The sequence below is a fragment of the Homarus americanus genome, unplaced genomic scaffold (genome assembly GCF_018991925.1).
Source record: "Homarus americanus isolate GMGI-L3 unplaced genomic scaffold, GMGI_Hamer_2.0 scaffold53233, whole genome shotgun sequence".
NCBI lineage: Eukaryota > Metazoa > Arthropoda > Malacostraca > Decapoda > Nephropidae > Homarus > Homarus americanus.
The window spans coordinates 2,407,134-2,432,636 of record NW_024751660.1 but is presented as its reverse complement, the minus strand read 5'-3'; the positions used below and the strand labels follow the sequence as shown (position 1 = coordinate 2,432,636).

At 35.1% G+C, this 25,503-nt stretch overlaps 1 protein-coding gene across 2 annotated transcripts in view; it reads left to right on the top strand.

The window, feature by feature from the left end:
* Nucleotides 1-24,780, top strand: part of LOC121854805 (pre-mRNA-splicing regulator WTAP-like) — a 51,474-nt gene extending 26,694 nt beyond the window's left edge. For both annotated transcript variants that reach the window (XM_042349598.1, XM_042349597.1), the window contains exons 4-6: nt 2,473-2,648; nt 18,819-18,973; nt 21,767-24,780. In XM_042349598.1, coding sequence (XP_042205532.1) covers nt 2,473-2,648; nt 18,819-18,973; nt 21,767-22,308 — 873 coding nt within the window. In that variant the 3' untranslated portion in view covers nt 22,309-24,780. The remainder of the gene's footprint in view (nt 1-2,472; nt 2,649-18,818; nt 18,974-21,766) is intronic.
* The last annotated feature ends 723 nt before the right edge of the window (nt 24,781-25,503 follow it).

Sequence of the window (25,503 nt, the reverse complement as noted above, 5' to 3'; positions counted from 1 at the left end):
TAGTGCTTTTGACTCAGCAGTGCTTTCTCTTACTCACCATATACAGTGTGGGACTCAGTCTTTTGTGTCATTGATATGAGTAAGTTGATGAATCTTTCATCTCACAAAAAAACTGATGACTAACTACCTACAGAAAACACAGGTATGTTAAAATAAAGTGAAACAAAGTATAAATTCTGGACCACTTTTTAGACAGAAAGAAAAATGCATTGAATTTGGTCATAGATGTTTACAGTGTTGGCTGGAAAATGTTTGTTGTCCGCATCGTAACGCTTTTCTTCTGTGGAACCGATCCTGTAGGTTACTCGTATTATATTATAAATTAAATTCATTTGCTCAAAGCTTTGTCCTTTTGTCTTTGAGATGAACTCCGTATATATTATATAGAAAACTCAGGTTGTAAGAAAATGAAGTTTTATTCTGGATAGCATTTAACTACGTATACAGAAAAATAAAGTGCGTGGATAATTGATTCAGAAAATTCATTTAATCATTGGAAGCATGAGCTTGAAATTTATGGAACAAGTGTTTGTAAGAAACCTGAAAATGAAGCTGACAAGATCTCCTTGGAAATATTGATGGACAAAGCTTCAGTAGCTGTGTGGGCATCCAAGTCTCATACGGCTTGAGGACTAGGTATCGTACGTAATATAATGCAGCACTGCTATATGGTGTATTTGAACCTAGTCCTCACGAATGAAGACCATTAACCTTGGAACCCACTTCTTTAATGAAACAGGTAAGATTTCATCTCTGAAAACAATTTTTTTCTAACAGTTCCCAATAAATGGACTAAATCACAAAAGCTTTGGGAAATTCAGTGTACCGTCCCAAGTCATCTACTGGTAATTTGTTGGGAGCATTTTTGTAGTATCTAAAGGCCACAGGATTAGAGGGCATGTGCAACAGACCCTTTCCTTATCGAGTTGGCAGTATTCCCAGAATTAAACAATAGTTAAGCAGATACAAATTGTCTAAAGAGTTTAAAAAGAGTAGACTTCCCAGATTACAAAGGAAATATCCAATGAGGCCCTGTACTTGCATTTTGTCTTGTAACATGTACGCTTGACTGTAATTGCTTATGCAATGCCTTTGATTAAAATAAAGTTCAAGCTACGTGGTTGAGGGTACTGTATTCAGTATATTAAGCGGAAAATTCACTCCTTGACTTTTAATAGAAATTGCATAAATGTTACTAAATATATGTAATATTGCAGATGTGTAAAGTAAGTGAAAGTGTCATGAATATGTTATAGAAACAATCTATAGTACAGTACAGTATACAGGTACTCCCCGACTTATGACGGGGTTAGGGACCAACATCCAGGTCGTAAGTCGAAATGGTCGTAAGTCGGAAATGCTTAAATAACACATAGAAAATCGAAAATTTGGGTGTCTTTTTCTTCTCAGCACCACAAAACACTCACTTTTAAGCTTGCCAGCCAATTTAAAGTGAATTACAGATGAAAATTTTGTCTGTGTACTGACTTTGGGACTCAAAAATACATAATTTGACCACATTTTGGTACGACTGAGGCAGGTCGTAAGTGCGGGTGGACGAAAGTCGAGTCGGTCGTAAGTCGGGGAGTACCTGTATTACAAAAGACAGACTTAATATTTTACCTGAAAGTGTAAAGAGCACCCAAGGTTAACCAGTGGATGTATTCTGCAATGGGTATTACTGTAATTGTTTTACAAATTGCGCAGGATAAGCCTGACTGTAGTTCACATGCTGGCACTGCCAGTAATAACACCACCAAGGAAAAACACAATTGGAATATAACCCAAGGAGTAAATTTGAAAATGCAGAAGTGGTAAAAGTGCATTTAAAAAAACCTCGCAGTGTATTATATATAAATATTTTTACAAGTTTTAAGTGGTTTCTTAAAGGAGATGTATAGTATCATTATGATGTTAATGTACTTAGATAAGAGGTGTGGAAGATTTGAGTGAAACGTGAGTGCAAAATATTGGAATCTGGTCCTCGCGAGAAGGTTAAAAAAAAACGTACTGTATGAGAAATATTTGTAAACAATAATACTGTATGTATGAAAGTGTTTATGAAAATGGATATTTGTGGTGAGGGTTTGTGATAATAGAACTGACTGGTGTAGTTGTTTTATGGTTTGTTTTTCATGTATACCTGTACCAATTGGATTAGAGATTATGAAAGTTAATTAGATTTACTCTTTACGTTTTTGCTTATTGGCAATTTAGTGTTTTTGAATGATTGTGCAATACTGTATATCATATGTTGATTCTTGTTGTAGATTATCTAGAATGATATGTAAAATGAGTAGTACTTGTTTGATGTTTACTGAATTATATGGTCATTTTTAATCTATTTGTCTTTCTTTTCCATGTATCTGAAACTAGTAAGAATGAAACTCTACTGCATTGTATTATGCAATAATCATACCATAGAAGATGATGAATTTTAAACACTAATACTGTACTGTTTCTGTTGTTCAGGCGCAGGTACAGGAGCTGAAGACTATGTCTGCGGGTGTAGGAGGCCTTAAACACTGCCTGCTGGACCCAGCCGTCAACTTGCTGTTTGAGAGGCTCAAACGTGACCTGGACTCAGCTCGCACCAAGATGGAGGAGACCCAGAATGAACTGTCGGCCTGGAAGTTCACCCCCGATAGGTGTGCCCCCCGTGCTTAGTTTATTCGGCCACACTCGCCTGCTCCCAAATATCTTACTCTGGCAACTATCATAAACAAAACAGTGACTGTTTATTGGATATTGGGGCTGAGCATTCCCCCGTAATCAGGCTCTTAACACTAAATACCCCCAAAACAGTGACTGTTTTATCAGTCAAGGAGCCGATTGCTCCAATATCAGATGGTAGCAATTTTAGAAAGTGACTGATACAGTAGTTGGTGAATCAGCCACACACTTCCTATTACCTGACTCTTGTGACTATTTACCATGTGCTTCAGGCTGTCTGAGAAACATGCCTCTTTCATTAGCGGTCAAGGGGCTGAGCATTCTTCATTACTAGACTTAAATTTTGCAGTGACATATCATGGGACATAAGCTCCATACAGTACTTAAAAAATATTGTAAATTTTAAGACAGTGGCTGTTGGATTTCAAAAGGATGCAAAGGACCAACCCAATCATTATGGCCTTTATTCAGATGCGTTAAAAAGTGACAGTCGCCGTCTTTTGGAACACATAAAAGACCATTGGCCTCCTATTCCCCAAATTGACTTGTATGTGGATTGGAAAAGTAATCCTTGGTGGGGCTGAGACTGGTTAATAGACTAATGAAAACAAGATAAACACATGGGCAGTAGAAACACTTTTGGGTTATAGACAGACAGACAGTTCTTGTGGCCGATGCTTAGTGTCTGTGTTGTCAGAAGAAGGAGAAACATGGGTGGCACAAGTCGGAAATGGCCCTGACTGTAGACATTCCGTTGAACTTTTATCATAAATGCAGAGACTTTAAAATAGGTTTCGTCATTCCAAGTAATACTTCTAGTCCTCTTCCTTTGGAAAGTAAGTGGAAGGTTTTTAATTACTTTTTCAGTGTGTGCCGGGAAGGTTACTACTAATATTTATCCTTCCTGGTGGTCAGCAGTCAGAAATTAAGCACTTGCTAAACTGGGCATCCTCAGCGGGGTTCCTTCAACTCTAACAATGTCACTGGTCTGTAAATTATCCAAAAGATCCCAACAGTTATAAGAATAATGTTAATATGGACAGTATTATGATTCATCTTACTCTATAGTCTTACCCTAAACAACACCATCTGGTGGACTTGGCTGTCGAGGATTATATTAAAAAGATGTCCAGTACAGTAATATGATAGTGGTAGGTAACTAACATAAGATTTTGAATGGGATCTTAATACAGGAATTACATTCAAAATGACAAGGATTGGGTATTTTAGAATTGTTCGTTGAAAATTAAGATTGGTGTAAAAATCTAGCATTCATACAAGTGAAAACTCCTTCAGGTGAGTCCTGAGACACACTTTCTTATTTGGTTCATCTTTATAGTTGTATCTTGAATGAAACAATTTATTTAATAATTTAGATTTTAATAGATATATTGTTTTTATATGAAAAGCATGATGCATAACAGGTCTTCTGCATCAGTGTACTAGGTATAATATGCACCTAAACAAGCATATTTTATATATTCTTGATAACTGTGTTGTACTTAATGAAATTTCTTCCCAAACAGGTTCAGGTCTTCCCAGTTTGAGCATTTTGTTGGTAACTTTAGTTTTGTAATTCAGTCGATTTTTGTTTTAGTTTGTAAAATGCCACATTGGGTGGACACATACTGAGATGTAGCTTCTACATCCACAGTAGATCGCTCGTATATATTAACCTGTTTTATATACTTGAGTTCAGTATTGTGGTTTGCTGTTTATGAAGTATTAAGAAAAATTTGTGACTGTATTGAGGAAACTTTTGAATGGTGCTGCACTCCTCTTTTATATTTTTATTTTATTATCTAAGCATCTTTTGTTATCTTAGTCTGTTATTGATTTGTAATTATTGCTCACATCATGAAAGGAAATCCCTTCTTCAATTGTGATTGTTTTTATTTTATTTATTTATTTTTTTAGATTATAATATGTCACTGCAATGTGTGATGTTATAGTAGCTGGTAGCTATTGCTCTATAAAGGTAAGTTATAGATCTAATTTACCTCTTGATTAATTGCTACATTTCATGGTGTAGATACATACTTATTATGAGATGATGTTTATGTTTTTTTCTGGCTTTAAAAACTTTTGGTACTGATAGCATGAAAATATTTTATTTATACTTTCTCATTAAGTTATTCTCAGTGGGTGTTTGTACTCTTTAAGGAATACACACACTAAAAACTTCTTAACTTTTTCTCACTTAATGCAAGGTTGCTGGAGACAAGTAAAAAAGTACTTGCACATATCCCATTTATTTCCTGCCATTATTTCATTTTCACCTGTTGCTTCACACAAGCCAGCATCACCCATCAGTTGCATGCCCTTCCCCCCAAAAAATACTTGGTCATCATGCTTTCTGCTTATTCATTCACACTGCTGCTTCCTGGATATCCATCTCACTCACTTCTAACTAGTACATCTTAGCCCTAACCTTCCATCTCCTAAGTTCCCCTCTTCCTTCTACCATACATAACTGAATTTTTCACTCTTTATATAACCTTACATCTGGATCTAGCACCTTGACAGGCAGCAAATTTTATGTAAGGGGTGAAAACCAAAACTCCAAGGTTCTAACTTGAGTGTGACCTTAGAAAGTCAAACAAGTTATTTAATTAGATTACTCACCAACTGCACACAGGGTTGCCAGTGTGAAGATTCCCTAAATAAGGAGAAAGATTAAGAGAATGGTTATCAAGAATAAACAAAGGTGCTCCAATCACCTCCTTTATTGGTATTATTTATGCAGTACTTTATAAAGCCTCTGGTATCCAAAGTTTGTCTTTCAAATTTTGTGATAGATATTGTCTTGTGTTGAAATTGATCTTCTGTTCTGTGTTGAAACACATTAGTACATTATAATAATTTTTTTCGTATTCTGTACATGTAATGCTCTTTTGTATTATTTTTATGGTATTGTAGTTATTTTATTGCATTATATGGAGTGTACCTATATATTGAAGAATATGTTGCTATAAAATAAGAAATATGAAGAGTGTGTGTGTGTGTGTGTGTGGGTGTGTGCGTGCGTGCTTGTGCGTGCGTGCGCGTCGCCTAGTTAGATTATCCCTGTAGTTACATCCCCCGAGTTCTTCTCCCAGACAAAGCTGTGTTATTGTTATTTTTCAACTCATAATTTCGAGTAGATATGCATATTTTTATTGTTACATGCATACACAATCGTTTATACAGAATGTGCAAAAAATAAAAGAAATTATTATCATAAGGTCAAAAACATAAAGAGAATAATAATTTCTTACGACCGTGTGTGTACGTGTATGACCATGTGACATATCTTGTCACATGGACTGCACAGAGGGTTACGGGAGAGATACCTTTCTATTTAAAAATTTTCATTATGTGAGAAGATTGTATTATTTAAAGTGCTATTGTCAAGGTCAAGGCCAATGTCACAGCTGTAGGACATGGAGACAAGTCATTCCACTGAGGGTTCAGTATGTAGTTGGTATAATTTTTGTGTTACTTATTGAAGTCGGGTTTCCATTATACCAGTTTGCTGGAGTTCAAAAGTAAGTGTTGACTAAACCATGACAAGTTGTCAGTACAATGTACAGTAAAACCACCATAATGTGTATCACTCAAATTCGGAATCACTCATAATTCGTAATGTTTTTTAGTTATTACAAATTTTGTAATGCTTGGTAAAATTTTGAAATATGAGGTATTTCCAAATATTACAATATACAAGTGATATCTCTTTTAGCGGGAACAATTGGTGCAGAGCACTTCCTGGAATGAGAGATTTCTGGGCAACAAGATGACTCTTTTTAAAGGGGTCATCTGGCTTAGATCGATGAAAAATAAAAATAAAAATCATAAAATATGAAAAAAAATTCATGAGGAAAGGTATTGTCTATGGCCGTGTGTGGAAGGAGTTTTATGGCAATATTCATAATATTTATGCAGTTTTGTGTGGGTCCCCCAACGCCCCCAACCTTCCTACGTCCCCTTCGGTAGACATGAATGATCGTGGTAAAGTATTTTTCCCCGAAAATATGGAATAAATAGCACAAAAAAACCTTAGAAATTCATTTCAGGCAACTCTCTTCTTCTCTGGCAAGTATAGGGAGGTAGAAACAAGTGTCATCAGTTGGTCCTGGAGCTTGTGAAGGAGAGGTGTGTACTCTGCTGCACCTCACTTGTACTGCTGTACCAGGCTTCTCTCCTCGAATATCAGGATGGCATGTAATTCAAAACATAAAAGACAACTAAAGGAAGCACGTGCCAACATTGCTAAATCCAATCGGATGAAAGAAGAAAATATTTGCTAAAACAAACGATGGTAACAGCTGTCTCGGGGACGCCTGAGCCCCAGCCTTCCAACCCTCCCCTCTACCTTACATAAAGAATATAACTGGAGCTTAGTTAGAGATGTAGAAATACACACACACACACAAAAAAATGTAAAATTGGCTCAAAATGAGCACTTACATAGGGGAGAAAGGTTGAGAAACCTTTTTGGCCTATATCTCAAAATGAATTTTTCCAACACTCAGATTAAGTTCTCTGCCAGTTTCTGACCGATTTCAATGAAACAAACACTCAGCACAGGAAGAACCTTTCCTCAACATAACAACAGATTCTAATTTGTTCTATCTTGTAATATTTATTTTTGGTTGAATATTTAATTTCGATATTTTGACAAAAATTTCAACCAAATTTGAAATTTTTTTATCTTTAAAACCAAAGACAAAAACAAACATATCCACTTGTAATATTCAATGACAATACTAGATCTCATTGTACTATCAATTTCAAGGCAAGATAGAAAGAGGTAATGGTGAAATTTTACCTTGAAAATTTAGAAAAATGTGTAAAGGATTGAAAATTTTGAAAGGGCAGAAGGGGGTTATGGGGCTAGAATTGAAGTACATATTATCCTTGAATGATGACAGGAATATCATAACAATCGACAAAAATTAAAAGCACCTACACCAAGAACCAGACTCTCCCCTTAAAGCTGGGAAAAAATCCCCCATCCACATAACTTTCCGTACACCGGAAAAATTTTCGCGGAATTTCCGGAAAATGCTCTTAATTTTTTATCTCATGTCCAGAAAAAAATCCTCCCTCCCCAAAATTTTCTGGGAAAAATTTCTCGTAATTTCCAGAAAATGTGCCCTTCGGAAAATCGTTCCCAAAGCTGTAATTTTCTGGAAAATTCTGGCTTTGAGAACGATTTTCTGAGAAAATTTAAATTCAGGCTGTCAGAGAGTTCCGATTAAGGGGATTCTAGCTACCGGAGATTTTACTATTACAATTTTCATAATACAGTTCAGTATTTGGTAAAATTTTGGATTATGAGAGATGCATATGTTACCCTGCTAGCCTTGTTTCAAGCAAATATGCATTGCTATCTTGGTTTAAGGTTCCTACTTATTAGTACCCTTAAATCTTTCTTGCAGTCGGATTTATGTATATACTGTATCAAAGTTGTTCATCTGATATCTGATTTCCCTATTTACATGACCTATGCTAAGTTCTTGACAGTTTTCCCACATTAAATTTCATCTGCTATTTTTCAGACCCTGAGAAAAGTTTGCTTAGACTTTCCTGTAAATTTTTGGAGTTCTCATCAGATTTAATTACATGCCCTATTTTTGTCATCAGCAAATTTCCTTATGTTGCTGTCTATGCTTATATCTATGTAATTAATATACTAGAGTCATAGAGATGATAATAGATATACTGTACGAGTGTATTGACCATTATTGGGAGGTTGGGTCATGTGATGATAACTGAAAAATTCCATTATCGGAAACACCAATGGTCCCACCCATTTAAAATAAAATGTGAAAGATTGGCTAAAACAAGTGTCTAGTTCAGAGATATATATGGCATCATCAAACAGGAAGTTCTGCACCTGAATTGTAGTTCTAAGGTTCTAAGACATGCCTAAGTGTCTGCTCCTAATTTTGAAATGATAGAGAGAGGGGGATGAACTTTGATTTGTTTGTGAATTTTGAGGAGCTGATCATCAACGGGTGATGAGTCACATACCAAAGTTAGGGATGTATTGTCTCTAGTTCAACTTTATCTGTGACGTTTGAGCAGATTTTGTGTGTGATTCATATCTAGGGAAACATTAAATGGCCCTTTATGTGGTAAGTTAGAAGATGGGGGGGAGGAGGGGGGGTGTCTTGAGCAAGGCATTATCATCATCAAAAAATATTTACTGTCTGTACGTTCTTTAACCGTCAGATCCAGAGCTACAGTATATAGTGGTTGTGTAACTTTTATAAATACTGTATTCTGATATTTTGTCAGAAGGCTTTTATTTTCAGTATTTATTTACTTAAATTTTATCATCAGTGTTGCAAGCCTTTTATTGCTTTGTTGGAGGGCTCGTCCTTCAGTCACCCTCATTCTCTCACTAACAGCAGTTTTGTCCCCCAAATCCCACTTGATGCTATGGTCTCATATCATTCATATGTGCTACTGCCTCCTGGATGTCTGTCCTTCTGACTTCTATCTACATATTGCTTGTTTTATGTCATTTGCAAAGGTGTCCTGAAAATTTCTTCTGTACGGTATTGAACATTAGCTAACTCGATTATCCATTATATTTCCTCACCATTAAAAAAATTGCCATTGTTTTATTATATTAAATTAATATCACTGGCAAATTAGAACAACAACACATTCTACCTCTTGCATTTAATGCATGTTTATTACCATATTTAAACACAATTATCCATTTGTAAAATAAAATCTTGTTTTTGAGGAAAAAAAATTTCCGGGAAGCTTTTTTTTTTTCTTTTTTCTTTTTTTATGAGAAATTTTAACTTGATCAGGAAAAAAGCAGAATTTCTTCACCCAAAATGGTATATTTGTTCATGTTTCAAATTAGAAAAGTTGTGATGAACACACTTTGTCAAGCCAGCAGTCACAGACATACATGGCCTGCTACAAATTTTTCATTAGCCGTTTGTTCGCTACCCACGAAAAGTATTACAGCTCAAAGTTTGTGAAACATTGCTCTGTACTGTACTTTTTTGTTGTCTGAAGTGTAAAAGTGGAGTGATATTATTCAGTGTTTCTTCAAGTAGTGGCAAAGGATGCAAGGGATTGTCAGCTCCAAAGAAAAAGGGCAAATCCTGTAGCATTCAGCTGAAACTCAAAGTGATTTCTTCATCCAACATACTCCAGAAAGCTGGTGAGTACAGAACATGGTTGATTTGACTGATTATTAACTGGTTTATTTTTAAGGTTTTATATTTAATTTCAAGATTTTAATATGATGAAATTACCCAGAACCTTTGAGCATTAAGAAATTGGTTACCTACTGTATATGGAATAACAAGAAAGTTTATTTTCAAGGAAAAATAATTGTTGTTTGAGCAGATCTTCCCACCAATTAGTTCTTAAAAACAGGATTTTATATATCAATTATATAATAATAATAATTTATATTTCACATATCCACAATCCTAAATCCCTTTAAGTGAAAAGTAGAAATTACCAATTCAGTATTGCCATTCATTGGAGAATCATAATTTAGCAAATTGGTTGTATGTATTTTATTGTGACTGCAATACAGTACTTAAAAAAAATTCTTTCCTTGGATGACTTTTGACATTTTTGGAATATGGGATAGGTTTTAGGAAATACTAAAAGTTTCAAATGAAAAACCTTAATTCCTCATAATTCCATTAAATTTTTTTTATTAATAGTTTGTGCTTTGTGAAAACATACAACAATACTTATATGTGAGATAAAGATGTAGAACAGTAGTATTTCTGGTTCACACACCTTTGGAACTGACCATTTTGTGAATGTGAATTTTGCAAATTGAAGAGTGAGTTACAACATGGATGTAATGGACCTTAGCATGTACAGTACTTATGTTTGGACCCAAAGACCACAAACATCCAGGATACAAATGGATTATTCTTGCATAAATATCTAAGGATTTGTTTTCACCGTTGTTGATGTTCTAATGTTCAGCTGTGAAATGCCACTTTGTTTGATACATGTCATGTTCATATAGTGATCATGTCATGCTGGTAAAGTGACTATCATATTGGTACAGTATAGAGTGACACAAACATGTCACTATTATAGAATTATACAAACATGTTGTACTATTACACAGTGACACAAACAGTATGTGACTTGTATCATCCTTGGTTACAGGGGCAACACTATTTTTCATATATATCGGTACTAGAATGAACTCATTTTGTTGAATTTAATGAAACCAGAAACACACTGGAGCTTTTGAATACTGTAGTCATTTGTCAGTGAAAGTAAGTTTAGTAATGTACAGTAGTACCATAATGTTTATAGATTGAGGGCTTACTGGAGGTCATGGGAAACAATAAGAACAAGAAGAGAAGATCCAACAGCCTTGCTGGAAAATTGATAAACCTGACTATATTTGTGTTAATGGAAATTAAGTCATTATTGTATAATAATTTCTGGTGTGCAGGAAGATGAGATGGATCACTAGAGAAGGGGACATTGAGTGAGGGAAATGTTTAGACTGAGGAGTGACATCAGAGGCAGAGTAAAGTGGTCAGTAATGTAAATGATAGGAATAATAATGAGGTGCAGTGAACGTTGGTAATCTACTCTGATGGGACAAAGCTATCGCCGGTTTTTGAAGTTTAATAGTTTTTAGGTAGTAAATTGTACTGGGGCCTAGAATGTTAAATTTACTAGTGTTGTTTTATGTACAGTACTGTACATTATATAGAGATACTGTAGTGTAATTTGTTAGCACCTTATCAGTCATTTACTATGCACATTATTAGAATTTATCAATATATGTACTCTCAAACCTTGTTCAATGTGGGCTTCTTGAATATTGATTTGATTATCCATTCTAAAAAATGCATTATTAATATACTGACTGCAGAAAAAATTTCATTATCTTGGAGTCTGAGTTTGAAGTTAGTGTGCACTTGGTCCCCTGCCCTGCATGGCGCTTCCTACCATCATCTGTTGCTTACACTGTTGACCCCAGTCTGTCATGCTGCTGCACTGCCTGTTTTCCACCCATAACTGTACTGTGAGACAAAGATGTAAAGACATCCAATGGTAATGCAAAGTAGAGAGCAAGGATGATTATGACATTAGGACATTAGCCGGGAAGAAAGTGATTTTGGCAATCTATTTGGCAGTATTGTATTAGTGGTGCATGTGTTAGTTTGGAGTACAAAGCTATTGAGCCAAGTACAGGTATATGTACCAATAGTTCAAGTGAGGGCAAGATATGTGCCGACATGTTGCAAGTACTGTACCCAGCAAAAATAAACCTGGAATAAGTGAAAAAGCTTTCAAGTAGAGTTTGATGGATCAGCTATAACTTCTCACCTTCCCAAGCCAATCATCGTCAATACAAGTATCATTTCATTTGTCAGTGAAACATATTCATTACTGTACTTTGGTGTACAAATATTTTGTGTGCACCAGTCTTCACTCTTAAGAATTTTTTTTAGAAAGATGTCTCAATATGTTACCATCTGGATCCATCTCCACAAACCCTATATTTACTATAGTTTGTCCAATGCACTGTTAATGAGACAACTAATCCCTGTGTTTGATGAGATTCTTCTTTAATGATTTGGCATGTGTTGCTTTCTTACAAACAAATGACTCCACTCTTGTAGTTAAACTCTTTTGACTGCATGACAATTGCCTGTCATAATTTTAACTGCACGAGCATGCCAACAGGTCTATATGCCACTTGGTTACTCACTCAATAATTGGAATTTATAAATTTGCTTTTACAACAATTTATGTTTGACTTGTGAAATATATATATATATATATATATATATATATATATATATATATATATATATATATATATATATATATATATATATATATATATATATATATATATATATATATATACAGTATATATATATATTTTTTATTTGATATGCTAACTTTGTACATAGAGAGCTAGAATTTGAGAAGTGGAATAAATTGAGTTAATGCATCAGCAGATACATTACTTTGAGGAAGATATATACATAGTGTACAGTATAAGTATTGGGCTGGACAAGCACACAATAGTGAGGATAATTCATTACCAGCACCAGCTTTTTACTAATTTAGGGGCAAAAGTAAGTGATTGTTCGACACACGTGAGTGCAATGAAATAAATGCAGGCTGATATATCAAATCTTGGTATGCTTGCTGGCTGCTTTTGCACTGAAATAACCTAATTACTGTATCAGAGTAGAAAGCAATTTTAGGCTTATCTCACCCTCACCAGGTATCACTGGGATGTACCCACAGCCAGGTAAAATAGAGTTGATAATTTTTGCAACAATTCCCCCTGCTTAAAACATGAGTGTGTTGAAAGCATTGTTTGAGTTGTTTGACCTCAATTGATGATTGAGTATATTTGAGGCATATTATCCCCATTGATCCTGCAGGTGGGGGACAAAGAAATGGCTGGTATCTGTGTGTGTGTGTGTCTGCCTAACTTTGTGAACACAGTTACGATACTTGAACAAATATGAATAAATTTCAATCGTGTTGATTGTAACTACCATAACAAGAGCTCTGTATCAATAATGTTAGCCATCCTTATGCGGGGGTATGGGTGTTAGGGGGACTCTACTTCCACCTTTAGCAGTAAACACTTCTTGCCTTTGGTTTTGGAAAATGTTAATACCGAAATGAGTATCATGTATTTTGTAAAGAATGTTGGCGTTTGCAGCAGGTTAACAGCTAACTAAAACATTATTTAAGAGGTGGTAGGTTGTAGTTAACAAAGTTTATTTATTGAAGGCATACATAGTGTTTCACGGAGCATCTAAATGTTTTGCTTCATATGTTAACTTTTCTAGGGCATTTGGTGTTCTTTTTTTTTTTAGTTAAAATAATAATTATAAAATTTTTATTGTTGTGTACAATACTATTTTATAATTATTTTTTAATTGTTTTTTGTTATTAGAGGATATTGCATTTATTATTATTACAGTATTTTTATTATTATTATTATTATTATTATTATTATTATTATTATTATTATTATTATTGTTGTTGTTGTTGTTGTTGTTGTTGTTGTTATAAAAAATCGTTGCACAAAGAGTGTAAACACTGCCAATCATCAAAAATGGATCATATACAAGTACTTATGAAAAAGAAACATTTGAAGAAGGAGTGATAAAATCATATCACAATTGCTTCATCTCAATATGATGCTTAGATATAGAGTATACAAGATATAGAAAAGGTTACACTGCAGTGTAATGGTATTGCCAAAGGTCACACACATTAATGCTTATGATGTACTTGTAATATATAACTGTAACCATGGCTCACCATAACCACTGGAACTTCAGGAAACTTGTGTCAAAATACCAGTACTTTTGTGTGTATCAGGAAAACTATATATTTATTTTTTATTTCCATTTTCACATGTTCATTCAGAATTCACTTATCTAACATCTAACATCCACAGAATGTATACACAGTATTGTGCCAGTATAATTTAATTATGTACCGGTATTCACAATCTCTGTTAGACTACATTACTTGTAGCACATAATTTGTATCTGGTATTTACCAGGACAAGTAGCATAACTATATCCTCACTGGGTTCTTGTAACAATATCCAGGTTATTTTGGGAGTCATGCCAATACTGTACTGTACTCCCCGTGTGTGAAATCAAGCTCAAAGATGCCATTGGAAAGTCTCATGAATTCTATGATGTACTGTACTAGGCAACACTTGCTTGACTACATATGTATCACAGTATCAGGTTACATCCTTTCTAACTTCCTTTGTCCTTAAGGAAAGTCATAGTGCTAATGCTCTCGTTTTGCTAAGTAAATTACTTTCCTTTCTACTAATTCATAATATCTTATTGTTAATTCTGTTGCCAATATTTTTCATATTTAATTTAGGTTTACAAATATTTGATTTTACAAAATGACACCAGTTTGGAACGACAGGTGAAATTGCAGGTCAAAGATGGTGAGATTTTCCAAGTAAATCCCTTTGCAGTGTATGGCTGGTGGCAATCTGCAACCATTATTAACATATGAGAGATTGGGGGGGTCGCTCTCTGTATTTAAGAGGTGGAGGCAACAAGTCATGATGCCATGTAGCTAAATTTTTCCATTGTATACTACTACCTATTTCATTTGAAAATGTCGTCAACTCGGTTTGCAGTATTATTTTCGACACACCAGTTCCCAACCTCTGAGGAAATGATGTGTCTATCCAAGTCTCATTAAGAAATAAGTGCATTCAATTCAGCACTAAGGTTGGACTGGTCATAGTGTTTCATCATTTTGCAAGTGTTTATATACAGTACAGCTCCTCCCCGACTTGTGACCTACTCGACTTACGTCCACCTGCACTTACGATCTGCCTCAGCCGTACCAAAATTTGGTCAAATTACGTATTTTCGAATCCCAAAGTCAGTACACAGACAAAATTTTCATCTGTAATTCACTTTAAAATGGCTGGCAAGCTTAAAAGTGAGTGTTTTGTGGTGCTGAGAAGAAAAAGATACCCCCATTTTAGATTTTCTATGTGTTATTTAAGCATTTCCGACGAACGACCATTTCGACTTACGACCTGGATATCGGTCCCTAACCCCGTCATAGGTCGGGGAGCAGCTGTACTGTACTGTATTATGATAAGCTAGCAATGGTGTAAGGTTAACAGATTATTCTCATCCAATGTTGTGGGTATCCTCTTCTCATAGTTGTAGTCCAATCCAATGTTTCTATGAGTGTCCTGGAAGGCTGGGGGTAGCATATAGGTTATTCAGTATCTTTATTTTTGTGGCAGTAAAGTTTTACTGTATTCCAACATCTTTCATTGTTTGGGCAGGTGGTAGTGGTGTAGCTTACATAGCAACTATGTTTATTTATGATAAGATTGGGATAGTTTAGTGCAGTAGTTCTGAGCGTTTCTTTGCCTACCCCGTAGTCATATTGTGAGATGTGATGTAGTACTCCCTCGCAATAGTGACTTAAGTCATTGTTATTTTTATTTCTTTAATAAACTGTTTGTATCATAAAAAGAAAAATGATGCAGATGGCCTACTAAGTATACGACCAGCATACCTTTGGCTCCTAGAAATGTATCTCATGTACCCCTGGGGGATCATGGACCCCAAATTCAGACCCCTGGTTTAGTGAGTTGTGGATTGTCTCCAGATTCACACTGCCAGTGGAGTTTACTGGGGAACTGCACAAAGTTTTGGTGCATATATTTATACGTCTCCTCACTGATTCTGTTATATAATGGCTTTTCAGGATCAAACCTTCGTAATTGTCTGTGTTGCATTATTATACTGTATTTTTTTTTCTTTAGCTATACCCCATGTACAGTACAGTACAGTACAGTATATGAAAATGAAATGTGTCTTATTAGAGTTCATGGTATGAAGTGGTAAACTGTGTTGTTGTTATCATTTTATCATTAGTGGCCAGTGTTAAGAGTTTTGGTCAAATTCATCAGTAGATGACCTTAATTGTCTTATGACAACACATGTTTGCTGCTGCAGCCTCTAAAACATTTATCTAGAGAATATCGATTAATGACTTAAGGGGATTTTAATCAAGCTCAGATAAATTTATTAATCAGTATTTTTATTATTGCCCAGAGTTACAGCCTCCTGAAATTCACTGCAGTTTGTTAGGGAATTTGTTTCCTATAGTGGCACTCACTTGTTCCCTCATATAAAGTGCAGTAATATATATTTAATTACATTTAATACTGTATCTTGGTTACATAGCACTAAACATGCTCCCTTGATATTTTTTATTCATGCTTGAACTATTGTATAGTAATGCAGGCCAATGTGGCCAGCTTACCAAGCATCAAGTGAAGTTTCCTCTGTAGACCCCAGGATATTTGAAAAGTTTACCTTTCTACAGCCTTTTGGTGCTCTGGATACATTAACTTGTTCATTGGGCAAAATTAATTGGTTACTTTTCACCTTTATTAGCCTGTCACTATTTTGCAGAGTAGAAATATGAAGGGTACACTCATTAATGTACAGTAGTTAGTTTTGTTATTTATTTTTTTTATTTTTTAGATAAGAATTTTGTGTAACAATTTCCTCCCTGCACATTACAGTACATGGATCATTTTAAACTACAGTAGCATATATTTTTCAGCATTAGGGTTAGGTTAAGTCTTGTCATTTGTTATTGCATTAGTTCATCAATGTCTTTGCTTTTGTGGATTTTTATTCATTTTGAGCATTAATGACAAACAGGTACCTGTACTATGTAGATGATAAAACAGCTATAATTTTGGTTTAGTTGTTACAAAGATGAAGGAGCTGCAATGTGCATGTCATAATAAGCATTAAATACCATGTGCAGTATCTTCAATATAAACCAAATAACATGTGTTTTTGTTAAATTTTTTCAGTAGTTTATTTTTATTTTTTTTATGAAACAAATTCAAAATCAGTGACTTGTATTGAAATAGGATGTGGGAGAGGCAGACTCATCATCATTGATTTTCAAAAGGAACATTTAATAAAGTTTTCATGAGTCATAGCATGCACTTGGCTTAGAAGATGGCTGTTCCCAAGGCTGTGTTGTTCATTAAGGGAAAAAAAATCCCTCACTGAAAAAAATAAGCCTCTGTCCTTTTCAGATTAAACACTCAGAAACTCAGAAAAAAAATCTAAATAACATGTTTATCAGTAGGGTAATATATGAACAGTTTCAGATTCTTGTATCAGGTGAAACTTTTTACTATAGTATTCCTCTTCTGTTTGGTGTGACAGTAGAGTGTGTGCACTTGTTGTAGTTTGTCTGTGTGCAGGTATTGTACTGTACATTATTTGGTGGTTTTGTCTGTTCATTCCACTTTTTCCTTTATGTGCTACCTTTGCACCAAAAGCTTTATGTTCAACAACCTCTTCCTCATTTTTCTGTTATATGTGTATCATGTAAGTCTTTTATGAATCTTCAGCTTTTGGATCTTTTCATTAAGCTAATTATTATTATTGATATTATTATTATTATTATTATTATTATTATTATTATTATTATTATTATTATTATTATTATTATTATTGTTATTGTTGTATACACATTTGTATGCATTCAGGCCAATATGCACATGAGACAGAGAGAGAATATTGGACCCCTGTGTTACACTTTTCATGTGTCCCACAGAATTCTCAAATGGAGGAATCTACCTTAAAAATCCGGGTTCTTCTGTTTTTGCCTTTGGGTAATATAATTATTGTGACTTGAGTGTAAGACAACTCAGTAAAAACTAAGGTTTGGCAATTATTTGGCATCTGGTAAATAGTCGCCTTTTGCTTTTGAATGGCACAACAGAGAGATACTCTCATGGTCAAATAGTCAGCTTTTGCTCTTAGATGATACAACAGATGGAGATACACGTATTCCCAAACAGTCAAGTAGTGACACATGTCTGACACTGTGAGTAACCCCTTCTGTACATGATTTGTCCCACCACAGCAAAAATTGTCAGTATTGACCTCACTTGACCTGCTGCAGCTTTATCCTCCTTTCTGACCCGTCAAGGCCTATCTCACTGTGTATAGTATATGACATGAGGTAGTGGTGGTGAACACTTTGGTATCAGAGCAACCTGGTCAGTTATGATTATGGATGACATTAATTAAAGGGAATTTACAAGATTGACTGGGATTCTCTCTTACATGGGCCGAGAGGCACATTATGCTGGACACATGGAGTTCTAACTTCATAATGGTGCTTGGTAAAACGTCCATACCATCTTGGCAAAATGTTCATACAAGCTTGGCAAAATGTCTCTGCAGTCTTGGTAAAGTTTCCTATAGTTTGGGCAAAATGTCCGTGGATCATATAGAATACATTGGGGTTTTCGACCGAGTGTATGTGTGTGTGTGTGTGTGTGTGTGTGTGGGTACTCGCGTGCATGAGTTAATTATTCTATCTTTGCCCATTCTACTGTGTTAATCATATTGCTACTCATCTTTTCATTAGCTTTTCTTATATTGATGTTAGGTCTTCAAATTTTGTGTGTTGACATCCTGTTTATTTGGCATTTGATAACATAAGTTTTGGTATTACAGGTCTATGTTATTTGTTTCAGGACAATAAATCTTGGGACTGGATCATATCCACTTGAACTATAAATAGACTTGTGTCTTTTTACCTCTCAACAGTAACACGGGAAAGCAGTTGATGGCCAAATGCCGCTTGTTGATAAAAGAGAACGAGGAACTCGGGCGCATGATTACGTCTGGCCGTCTGGCCAAGCTGGAAGGTGATCTGGCTCTTCAGCGGAATTTTAGTGAGGAACTGAAGAGATCTCAGTCAGGTGAGTCCCATGGCATACATTAAGAATATTCTCATATTTTATCCTTGCCAATGTATACCCATTCCCTGTACAATAGCTCCTTGATAAACCATACATGTAGTATGGCAACCTAAGTTACTCGCAATTTTCTCTATTATTTGGTCAAATTCCATTATTGGATAGAATAAGCTCAGAAAAATTAAATTATAGTAAATGGACCACTGCATTCATCACTTGACAAGAAGTGTTTACAGGGCTCAGTATTTTGTATTGTGACTGAATATACTTTGAGCAAAAAGAGAAAAGAAAGTAAAATAAAAGCTGTTATATCTGTTTGTATTAAGAAAGAAAGGCGACCTCCAAGCAATAATTTCTCTTCTCATCTGGAGCTACCCATTTACTGTATGCTAGTAAGATATGATAATTTTAGGTTAGAAACCCTAACCTGGGGCTTAAGGGTTAAACTCCAGTCCATGGTTTAGTGATATCCACAGCTTTTTATCCCTTTTCAAAACACTGTACATTCATTTTTACATTTCAACTAAGACTTGTAGCTTGAGCAGTTGGTCATTTCTCTGATACATACATATTGTTGGCAAGTGCTGGGCATGCATTGGCTCTTGAATGTACCAGAACCTATGTCAGTGATGGTCGAGTCTGTCCTTAAACGAGTTCACACTTGGTGATGTCAAAACATTCTCTGACAGGTTATTACAATAGTTCACAACTCTCACTGTCACAAAATTTTCATGGGTTATTGCAACAATTAATAACTCTTGTTTCAAAGCAGTTAGCTCTGACAATTTTTTGTACTTGTGGCTTCTTTAACTTGAGGCTGTGACCTTTAGTGTAAGAGGACCATTTAATATGTTTTTAATGTTTAATACGACAGAGAAGAATGATATATTTTTAATGTTTCATCAAATATTTTTTTTAAGGTTTAAGATCAACTGAAGACAATTGATCAGCTGATGAAAACTTAAAGTTTCCCCTACCCTCACTAGATGGCAGCACGGTTACTTCGTGTGTTATCACTGGCCAACATCATCTACGCACATCATGCACGATTCCCTACTTATCCAAGTTCTATTGCTCCATTCCTTCACCTTGTGTCTGAACAAATTTATTCCAAGAAGCAGTTGTTCAGACACAAAGTGATTTATAATTTGTTAAAAACTGTTTATAAAAGATGGAGTTAGTGTTGAAATGAGAAAAGATGGTCTCTCAACCCCTTCACTGTAGGGATGCCACTTTTTAAAGTTTTATTTAGCTAACACCAGATTATTTTATTCAGTTTAGAGGAGATCCCTTACACAAGGGGTTAGCAAAATTTTTCCACTAACTCCTTCTTTTTCTGGGATGCTTTTAATATTTTATTTGGCTAACCCCAGACAATTCTGTCCACCTCAGAGTGGACATACATAAGGTATTAAAGGAATGTTTTGGTGTATTTTGTGGGCTGCAGTCCCATACCTAATTGAAAGACATAGAACGATATAATGCGATTCTCTTTTACACAATAAGTACAGTAATTATCTCTCCAATTCTCCTGGTCAAAACTAGCATCTGATAGGTGTAAGGGTGCCAGGTTTGACAAGTTTAACTTGTTGCCCTAGATATCTTAAGGTCTCTGGCAAAGTTCAGAATGAGATTAATATGTAAAATTTCCATCAACTGGTCTTTTATTTTTTCACATCTATGACTGTTTCAAACAAATTCTTTCCCTTCTCCAGAAATATTTAACTCGTGCTTCCTTAACTGAACCTATACTCACTCTACCCTTAATGTCCTCTCAATTTTTGCAATAAGTCTTTCAAAAACTCTACCATACACTTTACCTGGTACAGTATACTTAACAGATATACGGTACATGTATTCTTTTATAATTTATGCACTCGGTCTTAAAACTTTTTCCTTTATACTTTACCTCTGGTCATGCATAACCACACACTGTTGTCATCTATTCTGTTAGTGTTCCATCTCTTATCTTTATCATCTCCACTGCTTACTGTACAGTATTATATAGAATGCAACATACTTAAAGGCTGGAATGAAACAAAAATGGCACTGTAAGTCCGTTTGAACTTTTCACGTTCGAGAAACTCCTGGCCACTCTAAGTAGGAAAGGTTGTTACATGGCTTTGAATATGTAACAGTGATTGAATATGAAGGGAAATAAATTAATCCCAAATATGGTGACAAGGCTTGATATAATAGATATAATGCACTGGTAATCCAGGAAAATGTTTCTAGTCTCACGGAAAAAGTTATGAGTCAAACCACCTCTTATTGTTTTATCATAATTTACCTCCTTGTAATTACTTTCATTTTTGCCTTTCTCTATCAACAGCTTGCAGTCATACAATGTTATGATGCCTGTCATCTGCCAAACATCTGTGTAAATTTTTCCTTTAACTGGTTCTTTATAAATTATGTTTTTGATTTTGAATAGATTTTATTCTAACAATTATATATAAAAAATAAAATAGTTGTAGGCTTAACTGGCTTTCATAGGCAAAAATTTATTCTGTGATGGCAAAATGATCATTATGCATAAATTTGATATTCTGCAACTTTTAATTATTTATACATAGATTGTTCAAGATCAAATTGTCTATTCATTGATAATAAGGTACAGTGCAGTTAATGTACTTTATTTATAGGTAGGTCTTATTTGTATTAGATTTTGTAATTAACTAGTAATAGTTAAAGTTCTGACCAATCAGAGGCAATGGATTACGTTTTAGATAATTAGAATCATAATTATAATGTTACTTGGTATGACTACAGTAGTACTGTTTTATTACTTTTCAGAGTTGGATGAGTTTTTGCTGGAAATGGATGAAGATACAGAGGGTATGCAGGGGACCATTTACTACCTCCAGCAGCAACTGCGACAAGCTAAGGAGCGCATTGCTCAATTGAATGCTCAGTTAGCACTTACTCAGACCCCAGATACACAGCCAACTGATGAGGGTAGTGCCCAGGTAGTTTCAGAAGGAGGCAGTGAACTAAATAATGAGGCAGAACGGACAGAAGAAAGGACATTGGTGCCTCAGCCAAATGGAGACGCTTCACATGATGAGCCTCAGACAAATAGTGAATCCTCAGATTTAGACACGACAGCAGCAACTCCACTAACTAATGGCCGTAAACGGACGCAGAGTGAAATTGATGAAGGGGCAGAAATGGCTGAGGGGGGTCAAGACACTGGGGAGGAATTTCTTAGTGAGGCTGAGGGTGTACCACCACGAAAACGGACCAGAACTGACGGTGAAGAGGAGGTTGGAGGAGAAGGAGGTGGAGAGGAGAGTACAGTACCGGTAGTGGAGAACGGTGTATTAGAATCAGAGTAGGGGATGCAGGTGGCTTACTTGCATTTTTCTCATGTAGGGAATTGGTGGAGTGTGTAAGTTCACCAAAGGAACAGATGGCTCCCAGCCAGACCTCTCACCCACAACCTCGTGTGGTAAGTCATACTGGCACGCTGTAGTCTGCCTCCCAGGCCCAGTGGTCTTTATCATGCACCACAGTTACTGTCCAAATTTTGTACAGACAATTCTCTCTTTTTTTTGTATAGCTAATTCTAAAAAAGTTATCAATGGCAGCAACAATGTATATAGGCATTGTTGGCCTCTTGGATTACCTTGGCAGTCATGTTTAATACTGTAGGCTGCTATGGTGCCTAGGTCTCTACATTTGGAATTCAGGCACACTGCAGACAATAATAGTGAGAATTCAGCTGTTAATTAGTGTGTGCCCAGTCTTTATCTTCCCCCACAACGTGCTGTAAATCCCTTTATAGAAAGAATTCCACATATTGTTTGTGTACTTGAAGGATTGCCTCTCTCTTGTTTTGTTTTATCCCATGCAGGACTAACACACTGGTAACATTGTTTTCTCTTCTACTTTATGTACATTTTTTTTTTTCATTGTATCATTTTTTTTTAATATTCAGTGTGCCTTTACCTTTATCAATTAGAAACAGTTGTTCGGTGGAGGCCAATCCCTAACTGTTGGCCCTATGTTATTGTATTTTTTCATTTATGAAATTCTAATTATGTTTTCAAAGAATATGCTTAATGTGTTTGTTCCTTTTGTATTCTTTGATCCTCTTACTGTGTATCATGTGCGTCAGAGCCATATCATATACAGTACAACTGTTCATGAGTAGACTACTGTCCTTGATATCTTTAATTCTGTTATCACAATTCCTCCTTTAGAATAAGCTTCACTCTGAACAAAGTGACTGTATATTCCCTCCGTCCTATACAGCCATTACAAGATTTATGTAGTTAACGAGTAAGACTCAAAGATGTGGGTGGAGTATAGAGGGGTTGGGGCACTTGCTGATACATACAGCTGGATCTCTCATCAGCCTCACAAGTTTGTTGTGTCACACATACACAAATTAATTTACAGTGATGTTTTAATATAAAGTCAATCAAGATGCACATTTCTGGTTCCAGCATCAAAACCATTTGTTCCCAGTATCTGTGTCAAAGCTATTTAGCTTAATGTTATGTGACATTTGTGAATCCTTTATGTTGGAGAAAAAGCTGTTAGTTTTGAATTATTTTTTTATGCAATAACACAGACTGTAATTTATTTTATGCTTTTTTATCATTATTTTTTTTATCTTTTTTTGTACAGTTTCAGAAAGTGTTTGCTGATTGAGTTTTTCAGAACAGATATGATTTAACCTCAAACAAACAGTTGGTTACCTAGATGTATTATATTTTCATAAATGTACGTATGAATTAGAATATTGAACCTCATGTTGTCAGTGGTGCAAGAGACAATTTTGCTTGTTATATTGACCAATAAAAAATTGTACATAGATGTTTTCAAGATGTAAAATGTCTTCAAGGAATTGCTCCATTATGGATAATAGTTGTATCCATTAGCATCAGTGACTTCATAAAGATTAGTATTAATTTGGATACATTGAACTGAAATTTTATGTTTATTAATATGATTTTTTTGGAAGTCGTGTTTGCTTTCAATTTCATATTTATTGTTTTCCATTTTGTTAGCAATAAATGATACTTGGAAGAGGTTGATAGAGAACTTTCGTCATGGCTGTGAGGACTAGAGTGTGTGTAAGTTTTTAGGAATCTCTTTTCTCTCACCTCTCTTCTATCCTCCTCCTCTCTCTCTCTCTCTGGTCAAAATGCTTCCCACTGATGATGGATATTCTTTATAGAACAGTATTTGTACACCTTCTGTTGTCAAATTTGGTGTTGATATTTAAAAGCAATTATACATATGTGTCCAACAAGAGAATTTCATCTAGTGTATAAAAGTAGGGAGATACATATATTTGGAAAAATGTCACATAAAGTGTATGTCCAAAATTATAGGTATGTATATACACAAAGAATTGGCACTTGTGATTGGGTTCTGTTTGAAGCTAGAGACTGGTCAGTAGATTAAATTATAATATACTAAATTGGTAGCTTATTAAGATCATTTAATGTTTGTTGAGGATGATGTAGGAATGATATGGAATGTTTGATGTAGAAAATGAATGATTACCATAAATAACATCTGTTGTAGGAGAAAGTAGCTGTCATAACAAGCGATGGTTGAGAAGAATGTTTGGCTGAATGGGAACATAAGTTGGTTTAAGTAATAAAGGTGTGCAGTTTTAAGAACATGTTTTTGCCATGAATGATTGGTTGGAGAATGATGCTGTTGCTACATGTTGTGGTGGTTAGAAACATGCCACTGTTCATAGTCTTCAGTTTACACTCCAGTTTTTAGTTAAGATTTAAACCAGTACTGAAAAAATGCAGGTACAAATAAATATTTTACTTTATTTCTAACTGTGGTTTTCCTTCTAACCCTCATGATAATCTTTTGAAACAGTGGTAATGATTATGATAATATTTTGGGATTAACATGATATTGTATTTCACTTTTGCCAGCCATTTGTTGTAATAATAGAGGATGTCTTGAATCCAGAACAGGAGATTCTGCAATATTTCCTGTTATTTATTAATTTTAGCTGTCTTCCTAGACCTGTTCTTTTGTTATTTCCCTCCCACAATAAGGCTCCAAGATACTCATTAGGTTTCTGGATGTCATTTCATAATATCAACCCAGCATCACACACTAGCAGTATGGCCAACTCTATAAACCCTTGACCCTATACTCATTGATCTTGCAGGTACACTGTTCCTTATCTGGTATTCATCCTCCTCCCATATGTTGTCTCACTTCTTCATTGGTTTACTCTCTCTTTACTACCATTCACTTCTAATGTATATTTTTTTATGAATCCATCACTTCCCAATCTCAGTGATCATACTACTTTAGCAAACCTAAGTCAGTTTTATGTAACACTGCTTTCGCTTCCATTATCTGAATGACGAGTAGATATTTTAAGATACTAAAGTGGCTATGCTTAAGGAATGGATAAAGATATAGGTAAGTTCAGTATGTTATTTAAACTAGTTTTAATTCAAACTAAGAAGGAAGCTTAGTGATTGTGATGGGGAAAACCGATTTATTTTTAATATTAATGTTCTATGTAACATGGGGTAAGG